At 51.8% G+C, this 13,928-nt stretch overlaps 2 protein-coding genes across 4 annotated transcripts in view; one reads left to right on the top strand and one right to left on the bottom strand.

Moving 5' to 3' along the window:
* Nucleotides 1-5,475, top strand: part of RPAIN (RPA interacting protein) — a 7,745-nt gene extending 2,270 nt beyond the window's left edge. For 2 of the 3 annotated variants that reach the window (XM_069094159.1, XM_069094161.1), the window contains exons 4-7: nt 4,038-4,149; nt 4,252-4,315; nt 4,523-4,663; nt 5,253-5,475. In XM_069094159.1, coding sequence (XP_068950260.1) covers nt 4,038-4,149; nt 4,252-4,315; nt 4,523-4,663; nt 5,253-5,282 — 347 coding nt within the window. In that variant the 3' untranslated portion in view covers nt 5,283-5,475. The remainder of the gene's footprint in view (nt 1-4,037; nt 4,150-4,251; nt 4,316-4,522; nt 4,664-5,252) is intronic. The other variant, XM_069094160.1, reaches the window with a different exon arrangement.
* Nucleotides 5,389-11,819, bottom strand: C1QBP (complement C1q binding protein). The gene is made up of 6 exons (XM_069094163.1): nt 11,576-11,819; nt 8,109-8,259; nt 7,544-7,634; nt 6,986-7,081; nt 6,530-6,652; nt 5,389-5,730 (listed from the first exon to the last, which is right to left on the bottom strand). Exons 1-6 carry the CDS (start codon nt 11,802-11,804, stop codon nt 5,581-5,583), a joined length of 840 nt encoding a protein of 279 aa, XP_068950264.1. The 5' UTR covers nt 11,805-11,819; the 3' UTR covers nt 5,389-5,580.
* Between the last annotated feature and the right edge of the window lie 2,109 nt (nt 11,820-13,928).

Raw genomic sequence — 13,928 nt, 5'->3', positions numbered from 1 at the left:
GGGGATATGGGTCAGTGTGTGTGAACGCACACTCACTCACACAGGCCCTCATGGCTCCCCTCGGTGTATTCACACCCTTAGGGCTTGTGCCAAGTATGTGTTTTCATCAGCCACGGGATCGTCTGATACTCTTTTCTGCATCCAGGCTGACTCAGGGCCGCCATGGGGCTCCATTGCCCTTATAGAAGTGTTCTAGGGTCACACAGGGCGGGTGTAGGGCCTCTCCCCAAGCTGTGTGTGCCCTTGCTTTGTGACTTCTCCATGGCCTCACACACAGAGGGCTGGGCACCAGGAGCACTGGCCATCCCATCATCCCACATCCCCCAAGCTCCTGTGATCATGTGCTTGGCCCTTGTCCTTCAGAGTTCCTTGTGATATGTTGCAGCCCAGTCACACTCTTTGCCCTTCTTGTAGATGCTCGTGTTTCATTCTTGCCCTGGGGGCAGCAGTACCAGGAAAATATTTGTATGGGTTTTTGCTGTAGGAAAAGCTCCAGTCAGTAACAGAGTTTGGCAGTGTCTTTGTGTGATCTAGCCTTGCTCTCTGCCTCCTCTTCAAGCCTGCCCGGCTTATGGTCCCCTTGTACTGGGTCCCAGAAATGCATATGATGGCCTAGCTCTGTAGGATGTCCTTTCAAATGCAGGTGAAAATCTGGGCCATAGGCATTCTTCATCCATTTGGTGTTCCTTGTGTGGATGGAAAATCTGAACTCCAGGTGATTCCAGATCTCTTCCAGGAGGCTCTGTAGTTCCTTGGGGCTTCATGCAACCCTCGCAGTGTCCAGCAAATGGGAGTGTCCCTCATCCTCAGGGAAGTCGTCTCTCCTTGACCTGGACGGTGATAAGGCATTATTCCCTCTTCCAAGGAGTCTTGAGTGACCTTGAGTCGCCGTGGGTGGGAGCACCTTGGGATAAGAGAGCTGTTGAACAGGCCCAGGGGGAGCTTGTTTTCTTTCCATCTCTCAGGTCATTGTGAGACTCGAACATCGTCCATTGTGGTCCAGCACTTGCTAAAGCCTCCTGAGCAGTGCCTTGGGTCAGTTGACTCTGGGATTCCGTTGGCATCTTTTCCATGCCCTGGAATCTTCCTCTCTTTCAGATACATTGTGTCCAGGCTCCTCAAAGCTCACCCTCACACTTTTGCAGATTTTCCCACAGGAATCTGCTGTGAGATCCCAAGATGTCTTCCTACCTTTGTTCTCCTGGGTGCCCTCTTGCCTTCTGTGCAGGAGCATCCAGGCAGATGAGATTATTTAGCATCTAGCAGCCTTGGGTGGAGAAAGGGTTTTCTCCACCTTTTCCTTTGTGTTTTCTTTTTTGCTTGTCCTTAAGCATGGGATGGCCTTGCTAATCCTCATCTGCTTCACAAGGTGAAGGGACTTCGTATCCCTAATTGGTAAATGGCCAAAAGATGTGAACAAGTCACTCTTGGGAGAAGAAATTCAAACTACAAACAGCCATATGAAGAATCGCTCAAGGAAAATGGCAGATGTTGGAAGAATTGTTGGAAAACAGGCTTGTTAATGAAGTGTTGAAAAGAGCTGTGACCCTGTCCAGCCATCTTGGAGAGAAGCTGAGAACTACAGCCAAAAGTCACTCAGCTGGGCCTACCTATGGAACTGTCAGCTCAACTAGTAGGCCTGTACCACAGAGACATCAAAGCAAGAAGAAAAGGACCCATATATACAACAGTGTATCAGGTCTTTCTGTGGTGGCACTAGGCTGGGAACTAAACAGGGTGATCTACTAGCAAATGGCTGAACAAATTCCTTACTTGAATTGAATGGAATCTTAACAGGATGTAAAAAATGATGAAAGGGATGGCACCAGAGAAACCTGGGAAGATCTGTATTACTTGATGGAGAGTGAAGTGAGCAGAACAGTCAGCCTGGAAAACCTCAGAATTCTGAGTAATGCAATGACAGCCAAGGTTTCTTCCAGAGGATCGACAGATGATCAGGATGTGGGAAGGCGCCTTTTCTGGACACGATCTGACTTATGTGGTACAAGAGGGGTTGGGGCTTAGAAATGAAATGTCTGCCCTCTTCTAGCAACATATCCCAATAAGGGTTTTCAATGAGTTTCTATTCTGTTCGTTTTGCCAGAGGCAATCTAGCTTATTCTCCTGCTCACTTCTGGGCTAGGTTACTAGCTGTAGCCATCTGTGGTTTAAATATCAGTGGCCTTGCTAGACAGTGGCTGGTCCCATGGTCTAACCTCATTTGGTCATGTGATCTTGTGTGGCATGCAGGGTTCTTTGAAACCATGTTCATTATTGGTAGCGTGAGTTCAATTTGCTTACCGTGACAGTGCAAAGGGACACCTGTATTTAGCGTAGGACATCATGACCATGGAAGATGCATTGGGGGGCAGCCATTTCCCCATCTGATGTCTCTCCTGCTTCTGTCACCACTCCATGGATCGTGGAGTTTTTGCTGTGTTTTTGTCTCTTGGATGATCGTGCTGCATCAGGGCTGGAATCTTGTGGGAAGACAGCTGCACACTGACAAGACTGGCATTGATGGACCACAGTTGGGTCTGGACTGTCAGTCACTGTCCCTTCTGGGGACAATCGTCTCTGATGATTGCTGAGCTCATTTTCATCACACATACCCGGGATGCCTCTGTACAGGAAGCCTCTAAAGCTGTACAGAGAGGACAAGTAGATGGGCCTGGAGGTGCTGTCATGGATACAGGAAATGACCCCTTCCACTGGTGCAGATGTGCCAGCTAGTCCGGAATGTAGAACTGACATGACCTTTCTCTCCCCAAGGTAGCCTGTGTGGCTGAGATGCCAAATGCGCTTCTCCACACTGTGCTGATGCTTGGCTTTGACTCCCCTCTCATGATGGGCCATGATCTTACTCATTCCTTTAGAAACCTCCCTCCTTGTCAATCATAAATGGCTGCCTTGGGATGGGTCTCTCTTTTATCTCTTTGGTTAGTCAGGCATTCTCCTGAACTTCATCTGTTCACCTGCCATTGCTGCCTCCTGACTTCCTCACTGTTAGAACTGTTTTAGAAACAGCTAACCCTGTTCCACTTCACATCGCCAGTTGTCCTTGTCCTGTTTTGTCCCCAGACTTACAGGGTCTGGCCCAAATTTCTTGGCAGGCTCCTTTCCCAGCTGTTTTGTGAAGTTTGCTGAACTCCTTTGGAACAGCACAGATGCCCTAGTGCACTAGACTTTTTCTGGCAAGGAAAGCAAGTTTTTGCTGGCCAAGGTTCCTGGCCTTGCTCATTGGTTGGGATCCTTTCTCAACCTTCCAGTTGGTGGTTTCTTGCCAGTGATCAGACAAGCTGTCTGAATTGATGCCTACAAAGGGACACACAATTATTATATAAAAACCACTTACTGTGGTTTCTTAAAAAACTTTTTTCCATCCAGGGAAGATATTTGATGCACTTTTGTCATCTATTAGAGGCCAGCTCCTTGAGGACTTTGTTGTGCTGCCTAGAGCAGGGCCTGGTATGTAGTAAGTGCTTAATAAAAGCTTGTTTATTGATCACTGTTCTTTACCATGGAAATAGTCATTCTCTTATTAAGAAATTGCAGAAAAGTCAGATTTTCTATAAGGCTGGTCAGGAAAAATACTGCCTTTAGCTTTTCAGACCAGTAAAATAATATAAGAACACTTCACTACCATACATGACCTAGGAGTAGAACTGGGGCCCCACACGAAGAACTAAGTGGCTTCAGGGCCTGTCAGAGAACTGAGAAAAAATTGATTTAATATTGAATGCTAATGCAGATCACTGAATGTGTTTTTTTATTTCAGTCTACAAATTCCCCTCCTGTCTCAGGATTTTGTCTTTTCATTCATTCACTTGTCCTTTTAAATGGTTTTGCTTTCTCCCATTTAACAATTTTTCCAGATTGTGTGCTCCTTTCCACAGCCCACGCAGCCCAGCTGTGCGAGGAAGTTTCCTCGATTGTGTTCCTTCTGCCCCCGGACACTTGGAGATTTCCCACTGCTATTTTTCTGTGCCAGAAGAGAACACTGGTTCTGCCCTGAGTACCGTTCCTTTCCCTTCCAGAACAAGCCTTCATTGAGGAGTATGAAAGGAGCCTGCAGTTTGACGACAGGTGTCTCTGGGCCCTGCTGGAGGGGTTGCAGACAGATGGGCTCATCTGTCCAGTATGTTCAAGGTCAGAATTTAAGTCTTTGGGGGCACCTTTGAGTTGGGGCTTTGAACATTTCAAACCAAACCAGTTTTTCTAGCTGGCTTCTGGGAATGGGTCTACTTCTAGGTACAACCTGAGTGTGGTAAGAGGCACGGTCCTGTGTCAGTGTGGCCTCTGTCTTTCCTCTCAGGTGAGTCACCCCCTCTGGCTGTCAGTTAAACCTTGTATAATGAATGGCCCATTTATAGTCAGGCAGCCAGCATTTATCAAGTGCTCAAGTGTCCCTGCCCCCTGGACTTTAGGAAGCTGAAGGGGTTGGGGGGGAGGGGCTCCAGAACCACAGAAGGGCAGGGGGAGGTGGGGGAGATTACTTTCCCTTCACAATGTTCCTCTTCAGGCTCCAGAGCTGACAGAACAGACCTTCCGGGCCCTCTTAGAGGAGAGTGTGAACAGACACAGTGAGTTCTGTGCCCACAGGCCTGAGTTTTCTGTCACCAGTGGAACAGAAGAAAATGCTAGTCTTCTTCTGAGCTGTGCGGTAGGTTTAGTGCATTCAGCTGGTTGGAGCCTTCTGGCTCCTGAGGAAGTTCAGTGGGGCTGCGGTATGGGGAATCCTTCACTGTCAGATGCCAGGAAGCTGGATGGCCTTTCAGTGGGGAGAGAGGGAAAACATGAAACGGCACATGTAACCAGGAGGGAGACTAGAACTGCATTGGGGGGTGGCCAGGTGGCACATCGAGTAAGAGCACCGGCTCCATTGTTGGGATGACCCAGGATCCAGGATCGAAACCCGGGCTCAGACACTCAGCCACACCCAGAAACACCTGGCTGTGTAACCTCAGGCCTTCAGGTTGACCCACACCTAGGTACTCCTTTGACCACCTGACCTCACAAGGGTCAGCCAGCATGTTTGCAGACTCGGTGAGAATAGGAGCCAGAAGAGAAGGTTCAGAGCAGGGAGGAGGTTGCTCAGAACGAAGCAGTGACCTTCAGGGTTGCCGGCCGGTGGGGCAGGGTTAGTTTCCACCCCCCTGCCCTGCTTCTAGGTGACTGGCTGCTGCTGCCCCCCACCCCATTCCTGCTCTAGGCCTCCCTAATAACCACAGATCGTTCTCTCCTGTGTACAGGTGTGTGACACTTTGACTGTGCTTCTCTGATGGCCTTGGGGGGGATGTCTTCCTCCTGAACCTCGGGGTCATGTTTCTATGGACACTGCTATTTATTCCTGGGCATGGGGAGGGGGCCAGGACTGACACTGGGTGCTGGAGGGGTCCAAGGGTTTTATTTCTTGTCATTCTGTGGTGGCATACAAGAATGCCAGCAAAGGAAATAAAGGGTTAGGGAACATAATTTACGCCTGGCGGTATTTCACAGCACAGCGCTTTCTCCATGATGGCTTCTAGAAACGTTCTCTGGGAAGGAAGGGCTCAGGGAGCACAGCAGCCTCAGGCCTCCCTACTGACACTTGACGAATCCTTTCAGGTCTTCCAGAAAGTTGATGTATTCCTGGTGCTCTAAGGCCGTGCTGAGCTCAATCAGCTCGTCTGCGAATGTGTTGTCCACTCCCCGGTCAGCCAGGAAGTCCATCAAGTGATCATACAGGGCCTGGAAGCAGACAGCTGTTGGTACCCGCTCCTCCCTCCTGTGTTCTGTAGGGCAGGGCAGAGTGCGGGCCAGGCTCCAACCCAGCAGACACTGAACCTGGACTTATCTTAGTTTGAGGCAGTGTCTAGGCAAGTCAAGCTGCGCACCCCAGTGGGGCTCAAGTGCCCTGAAAGCCCCCCAGTTCTGTCCCCAGGTTCCCCTTCCTCCCTGACACCTGACAAGAAGCCACAGGAGAGATGATTGTACACATGATGCTTAGAGGAGAGACCCTGCCCTAGGTTTGTTTGCAGGGGCACACTCACAAAAGGGGAAGATGCTACAGCTCATGGGGCAGAGCAAGAACAGAGGACATGGCCTCACTTCTACTGCCCACAGGAACTCTGGGAGGGAACTCGGAAGCTCCCAAGTGCCAAAGTCTAAAGATCTGGACTCTTAGGAACTGACTGGGGACACAGAATTACATCACCAGATAAAAGAAGGAACTGAGAAGTGAACCCCCAAACTAGGAAAGGAGGCGTCTCAAGCAAGTACAAAGACTTCAGGGAGGAGGAGGATTGGGTGAGGAGACAAGCCAGGACAAGGTGAAGCCACCTGAAAAGGGCCACCAGCACCTAGGAGATGACAGGCCTGCAAAACAGGATGTCCCTCTAACCCCAGGCCTCTGCTACTACTCTGGGTATACTTATATATCTGTACTGGATATACTCTGGGTATAAAGCACCCTAATCCTAACAACCCTGGGTTTTCCAGGCTGTGAGGAGACAGCTATTGGTGCCCACTTCTCAGAGGCATCACCTACCCAGTCCAAGGAATCTGTGTTGAGTGTGTAGTTTGTATCCTTCCAGTCAGATTCACTGCTGGGCTGAAAGCTAACTTCCCGGATGGAGAAGATGTCACTCTCATCTTCTTCTTCCTGTCCAACCTAAAACGTTTGCAGAAAAGAATGGGGGATGGGCCCTTGCCAAGGGTCTAGGGCTGCGGAAAAAGCTCCTTGTTTGGAGTCATAAGGCCTGGGCTTGAGAAGTCAATTAATTGATCTCTCACCTTCCCCACTGTAAAACAGGGGTGACGCTGCCAGGACCACCCTGCCAGTGAGGTTTCCCCTAGCCCAGTTACTCAGTGACCACAGAAGGCTTGGCAGAGGCTGACCTCAGAGCAGTTCCCACCCAACCCTGCACTGAGCCTCTCCACAAAGAGCCCAGGAGGGGTGGGAGAAGCAGTTCCTGTGGCATGGGAAAGGTCCCCCAGGGCCTACCTCATCCTCTGGATAGTGGCAGTCCAGCACAAGGGCCTTCTTGGTATCATCCTTCACAACCTCCACCACGAAGTTCGGGGTTGATGTAAGTTCAGGCTGGACCCAAGGAGAAGTCAGTTAGCCAGGATTCTATGGGCCTAGGACCTGGCTTCCTCCCCTGAGGCCTGATGAGGTCACTCTCTGCCAAGGGCTTCCAGGACCAAGTATGAACCTGACCCCAATATCTGGCCTTCCAAAATGGCGCTCCAACCTACTTGACCAATATGGCCCCCTTCCTTACAGTTTCTCAGATGTGGTGCTCCATCTCCTGCCCACGCTGTGGACCCTGGGAATGTCGTTCATGCTGGACTAGGGCTCAGCCTGGGTGCTGCCTGTTACAAGAGGCCTCTGCCAATGCCCCACTGGCTGGGCCCTTTCTTTCCTCAGTTACCTTGCATTGAGATGTTTTGGGAAGCCCTGCACACACCACACCTAGAACTGAGCCTGCTGGACCCTGATGAGCTGCTCAGGGAGCCTGGCTCTGGGATGTGAAAGGCTGGAGTCCCAGGCTGAGCTCACCTCTTGCTGTTCTTGGGTTTTCTGTCCCTCTGGTGGCTCATCATCGAATGTCGGTGGGATACTGTTGTTAATGTTGAATGTGACTGTGATCCTGAAGCAGAAAAAGGAGACTACATGGGGTCTCTGAGCTGACTGATCCCCTCCTCCAACCCCCACCCCCACCCCCAACTGCACACCAGCAGTCTCTCCAGGCCCAGGGAGTGTGTCCCATGACTGAACAACATGCTTCTTTAAGAGATGGAAGCAGGGTCTCCCCTGCCTGTGTCTTCACACAGTTAATTTCTCAGCTCAGTCCTTTCCCTCCCACTCCCAGGAGGGACAGCATGTTTTAAGGGTCCCTCTCTGGACACCTTTTTCTGTAACTCCCCTAAGACACTCCCTTGAAAGTACCACTGTATAGGGGCATCACAGTGACTCAGGAGTGTGGGATTTGGTGACCACGGACAGCTTTCACCGTCTGATGACTGCCAATGTCCCTTTCCAGCTCTCAAGTCTGGTCATAGGCCCAGCAGTGAGTGCTCAAGGCATCACCCACCAGTCCCCCCAGAGCCCAGGCCAGACTCACCTCTCGCCAGCTACTCTCCGGACTAACTTGGCTTCTGTCCCTTGCACACCCAGCTCCCAATCCCCAGACATCTTGGGGAGGGATTTATGTTTCTGGATCTTCCTCTCCTCTTTAATTTCATCTGTCAGGAATTCAGCAAAGGCCTTGTCCCCTGAAATAAAAATGGAGAATGGGAATGCCACCATTTAAACTCTTATCATGGACTCACATTAAGGACAGATGTAGACTCTTGGCATGGCTAACCTGGTCTAAAACTGGTTAAGCTGGGTGGGGCAGCCAGAGACCATCATCTTGGTGGTCACCCTTCCCCCAGAGGGGGAAGGCCTATGGGTAGGGCCTGGGTTCCCTCTCCCCAACAGTTGTGAACATGAATCTAGATTCAAGGTCAGCCATCCCAGCCAGGAATAAATGGCAGACAAGAAACAGGTGCCCCCTTATGAAGAGTCCTACCTGACTCAGCACGGCATGGTTCTGGAATTCTGAACAAGAAAGCTCATTGAGGGCAAGGCCTGCCTCCTCCTGACCCAAATACTCATTTAGTACCAAGATGAAAATGTAACAGTTCCTGGACTCAAGGGGCATCTAATCTGAGGGGAACCAGACTGACACAAGCATTTGGTGGTGGTGGGGGGAGACTCTGGAAACAGCCCCGAGAGGGGAAGCAATCAGAAGCTAGGGCAAATCCAGTAGGTGCAAAGCCTCCAGCCTGAGTCTGTAGAGAGCAGCAGAGCTCAGGATGGACCCAGACCATGGGGTAGAAGGGAAGTGTAGGGGATGTCTTTTCTGAAAACAAGTCCAGTGCAGATAAAGGGGAGATTCACATACTAACTTGCAGGAGAAAATGATTTGCTTCTCTGAACTCTTGTTTGGTGGGTACCAAATGACAGAACCAGTGGGGGAAATGGAAACTTTTTACTGTAGATATTGAATGTAATGATACTATTCTGAATCTATTCTTACGAATCTTGCTACCTGGACTGGGGAAATCACATTTTTCTCAATGTGAGATAGCCAAGTTATCTATCTCCAGAGTTGTGTTCACTGCCCTCTGCTTTTGCTCATGGGGCAGGTGGCATCTATAATGTCCACTCTTGGCCATCCACTGTGGTGAAATCTGCTCTATGACAGCACTCTACCCTGGGCATCTGCTGGACCAGTGACTTTGCCACTGTGTTTGTGTTAAGGACAGCTGTGCACATGTGTGGTGGGGCTAGGCCCCATTCCAGAGGCCTTGAGCTGCAGACAGAACAGAAGGTGACTCACTGGGACCTGGCACTGTGGCTCGCTGTGCAGCAAAGATGGTGCCGCTCAGAGGGGAGAGAAGAGCAGGGCTAACTGGAACCAACGCCCTCATTTGGGAGATGAGGAAAGCCAGACTCAGAGAGGTCAGGGGGCCATGGTCAAGACCAGGTAGGCAACAGGCAGAAATCCTGTCTCTGCAAGTCATGGGACCAATCTCCCTCTGCCCACCCTCCCCTAAGAGGAACCGGGTCTGTTTAGGGTTAGGTCACACAGTCCATTTGTTTTCTTGGGCGATTCTGGGGCAGAAGTCCCGATATCTAAATGAGGGGGAGGTCCAGTGATCATTTTGCCTCTGCTAAGTGATAAAGCGCTGCCTGCAATGGTGCCACTAATTCCCTCATCCTCTACACTGACGAAGACCCAGGTCCAGCAGCTCCCCCAACCCAGATCGAGAACAGAAATGCTATGGCGAGGGGGGCAGGGCATCAGGAAAAGTCCCTGATCCAGCTTCTGCTTGAAGACTGCCCATGAGGGAGGCCACCTTCACCTCTGGAAGGCAGCCCTTGTCATTCCCACCCCACCCCCAGGCTGCTCCTGGTCCTGCCCATCTCTGAGAACAGTTACCACCCCACTGTCCTCATCCAACACCTTCCTTCTAGTCAAACAGCCCCAATCCCTTCAGCAGCAGTGTGACCTTGACATTGCCATGGCTGCCCTGTGCTGGACACTTCAGCTCACCAAGGCCCTTCCTAACATGGGGAACTGGTTAGGAGCACCAAGTGGGTTTAGCCTGGACCAGAGGTCATAACCGCTAGCCAGCAAGAGAAGGAAGCCACTGTGAAAGGGAGGGCAGAGGCGTGACAGGGATGGGGGAGGGAACGGTGGGGGGGATAACTTTCTACCCTCGTCCTACAAAACATCTAAGTCACTTCAAGTCCTTCAAAGAAAAAGGAGGACCCCCAACCAGGTCTCTGGTAAAGATGCATATGGTGCTGCACATTCTCATCTACTGCCAACTGGGGTCCCAGGTAGTGGGAGGGGAGGACTTCAGCCCCAGGAAGGCTTCTTAGCCCTTGATAGAATACTAGACCTGGAGTAGGGAAGATCTGAGTTCAAATCCAGCCTCAGACACTTCCTTAAAGGGTGACCCTGGGCAAATCCCTTCACTGCTGTCTGCCAGGATAGTTTCCCCAGTAGTAAAATAGGGAATAGCTCTTAACTCCCAGGGTTTCTAAGAGGCTTGATAATGAGATTAAAGTGCACAGTGCCCAGTACATAGTAGGTATGCATTAAGTCCCTGGCACATAGTAGGTATGCAATACATGCTTCTTCCCACTGACATATCCATCAACTACCCTGATGCTAAGTGCAAAATCTTACATTAATCAATTAGCTCTGAACTGAATCTTTGATCTCTATCTGGTTCTCTCTACAAAAAATTATATCGGTAATTGACTAAACAACTTTAACAATGTAACAAACAAAACCAAAATAGAAATAAAGGGGGCAGCTAGGTGGTGCAGTGAATAGAGCAAGAGCCCTGGAGTCAGGAGGACCTGGGTTCAAATATGGCCTCAGACACTTAAAACTTATTAGCCATGTGACCTTGGGCAAGTCACTTAACCCAAACTACCCTGCCCTCCCCGCTCCAAAAACAAAAAAAACGTTCGAGGTCCTAGTATTCCCTAGTGAAACGTGGCCACCAACCAAAATTTTCCTCAACATTTCTCTTCAAGAGTTAATTTAAGAGGGGCGGCCAGGTGGCTCAGGGATGACCTGGATCGAATCCGGGCTCAGACACTCAGCACCCACCCAGAAATAACCGGCCGTGTAACCTTCAGCAAGTCACTTAACCCCGACTGCTTTAAAAAAAAAGTTAATTTAAGGAAGAGGTTCTTAGACACCCGCACTCCCGGTCTGTGGGAGCTGCCATCACGTGGGGGAATCTCGGGGCGCCCATTCCAAAGGCAGAGTGGCCGCCGAGGAAGGCTCTAGGGCTGGACGCCCCAGCGCACTGTGGGTCGTCCTGGAGGCCATCGGCCACGTGAAGTAAGCCCACAGAAGCCCGGGGAAGCGGACCAAGGGCGTCTGGGATCCGGAGATGGGCGAGAGGAAAGGGGAGCGGGAAGGGGGCTGGGCCTGCTCCCTCCGTACCCACGCCCCGCGTCCACGGGCGCCCCTCCCGCCCCGCCCCCGCCCCCTCCCCGGGTCCCGCACGGGCTCACCCTCCGTGTGGAGCCCCCCGCACGTGCACGAACACAGACCGGGCGCGCTCCGGGGCGGCTGCAGGAGGCGGGGGCGCGCGGGGCCCTGCCCGCTGGCCACTCCTCCTCCCAGGAGGCCTCCAAAGGCGCGGGTGGCGGCGGCCAGGGCGGGCCGCAGCGCTGGGAGGGCGGCGGGGCGCAGGGCCCGGGCCGCAGAGCGCAGCAGCAGGGGCAGCAGCAGCGGGGCCATGACCGACACACGCGGGACGCGGCGTGGGAACCACGACGGAGACCGGAAGGACAGCGGGGAAGCGCAGAGCACACCGGGAAATGCCCAGGCCGGAAGGGCGCAAGATCGCCCCGCCCCGGAAGTTCCCCTGCCACCTCGGAGAGTCACAGCGCCCCTTGCCGAGAGGCGGTGATGGTGTCTGCCCCGCGCCGGCCCCAGGGAAGGGTGGGCGACGATTCGACGCCAACACGAACGTCACTTCCGGCTCTAGACCGAGGATGACGTAGAATTTCTCGGATTGGCCGGAGGCCGCGTATCGTTCTGACGCGCCGGCCCCGCCCCGGAGGAGGCCTGGCTCCATTTCGGGCCATTTCTCCCAGAGGCCTCTCGGCCTCTGTCGCCGACAGACAGCTCCCAGGTTACCTTGTATCCAAGCTGCCTCGGGCGGACCTTAATACGGCGTCCAGCCTGCCCGGAATCACGTACCTCAGACACACTCGTGTTCATCTCGGCAGTTGTGACACCTTCACGTCGGCCCCCCACGGAGTGGACGTGTCCCACCCTGGTCAAATGAACGGCAGCGCACTTGCATTACCTGTGCGGGGTGGCTGGCAAGGACCCTGAAAATTCTCACCGCGGAAGCTGTCACAATTCTGGAGGCCTCAGGAGGACACCCACGGATGCTGGGTTCAGTGTAAATGGACACACTGCTTTTAGATGTGGCCAGCGCAGACTTTGGTTGGCTTGACCTGTGTTGGTCATGTTTTTTGTTTTGTTTTTTGCTTTCTGGATGGGCAAGGAAAGGGAGGCGGGAGGGGGAGAATTTGGAAGTGAAAACAAAATTGAATTTTTAAAAGAAATTCTGCAGCTAGGCGGCGCGGTGGAGTCAGGGAGACGTGCGTTCAAATGCAGCCCCAGACACTTGAGACTTAGTAGCTCTGTGACTCTAGGCAAGTCACTTAACACTGATTACATGGGGGTGGGGTGGGGGTGGAAGGAGAAATTCTCTCGATGAAAGAGTTGGACACGAGTGAAGAAGAAGCTCCCAAGAAACTAAGCGTATAAAGTAACTGTACGAGAAATATAAAGAAATGTTTGGGGAGAGCTGGATATGTACACACACACATTTGTTGTTCAGTTGTGTCTGACTCTTCATTACCCCATTTGGAATTCTCTTGGCAAAGATACTGGAGAGGTTTGCCATTTCCTTCTCCAGCTCATTTACAGAGGAGAAAACTGAGGCAATTGTGGGTCACTCAGCTAGTGTGAGGCCAGATACTTCTATCCACTGTGCCACATAACTGCCCTGATTTTACACACACACCATAATATATAATACCTACGTGTGATGATTTGGAGATAACCAATAGAGGAAAAGCACCAAGATTAAGGAGGGAAAGGCTTCCTGTAGAAAAGGGGATCTAGCTGGGACTTGAAGGAAAGCAGAGGAGGAAGAACATTCCAGACACGGGGTGGAGGACAGCCAGAGAAAATGCCTGAGAGGTGGAGGGTCTTGTTTATGGAACAGCCAGGAGGCCGGGATCACTAGTACAAAAGTGAAAGCTGGGGAGTGAGGTATAAGAAGACTGGAAAGGTGGAAGGGGAGAGGGAACATACGGCTTTGAACACGAAACAGAAGATTCTGTGTTTGATCCGAGAAGCACTAGGGAGCCCCTAGTCTTTTGGTTTGGAGGGGAGAACACATGTTCAAACCTACACTGAACTTTAGGAAAACCAGTGGCTGAGGGGAGGATGGACTGGAGTGGGGAGACACTTGAGGCCCAAAGACACCCCCCCCCAGTCCCCAAACTGGCTACTTCAACAGTCCAGATGTGCAGTGATGAGGGCCTGCACCAGGGTGGGGTCAGCACTAGAGGATGAAAGGGGAGTGGGGCACATCCTAGAGATGTTATCAAGGTGAAAGCTACCCACTAAGTGAAGAGTCGAATGTGACACCCAGGTTGTGGTTCCACGTTGGACTCTCAGAAGTAACAGGGAAGTTGGGGGGGAGAAAGATGAGCTCACTTTTGGACATGGTGAGATTAAGACATGTGGGACATCTGCTTCAAGTCCAGGAGGCCCCTGGAGAGGGGAGACTGGAGGTCAGCAGAGAGGCTGGGGCAGGATGGGGAAAGGGAGAATCAT

Source organism: Petaurus breviceps, unplaced genomic scaffold, assembly GCF_028583685.1.
Source record: "Petaurus breviceps papuanus isolate PSGF00001 unplaced genomic scaffold, PetGlider_PUasm1.0 215, whole genome shotgun sequence".
Classification (NCBI taxonomy): Eukaryota; Metazoa; Chordata; class Mammalia; order Diprotodontia; family Petauridae; genus Petaurus; species Petaurus breviceps.
This window is presented reverse-complemented; position numbering and strand designations above follow the sequence as displayed.

Coding starts and splice junctions, on each gene's coding strand:
- C1QBP (XM_069094163.1), bottom strand. CDS start 11,804: ATGGCCCCGCTGCTGCTGCCCCTGCTGCTGCGCTCTGCGGCCCGGGCC. Junction 8,260..11,575: donor CGGGGGGCTCCACACGGAGG/GTGAGCCCGTGC, acceptor TTTTTATTTCAG/GGGACAAGGCCTTTGCTGAA. Junction 5,731..6,529: donor ACACAGATTCCTTGGACTGG/GTAGGTGATGCC, acceptor GTCTGCTTCCAG/GCCCTGTATGATCACTTGAT.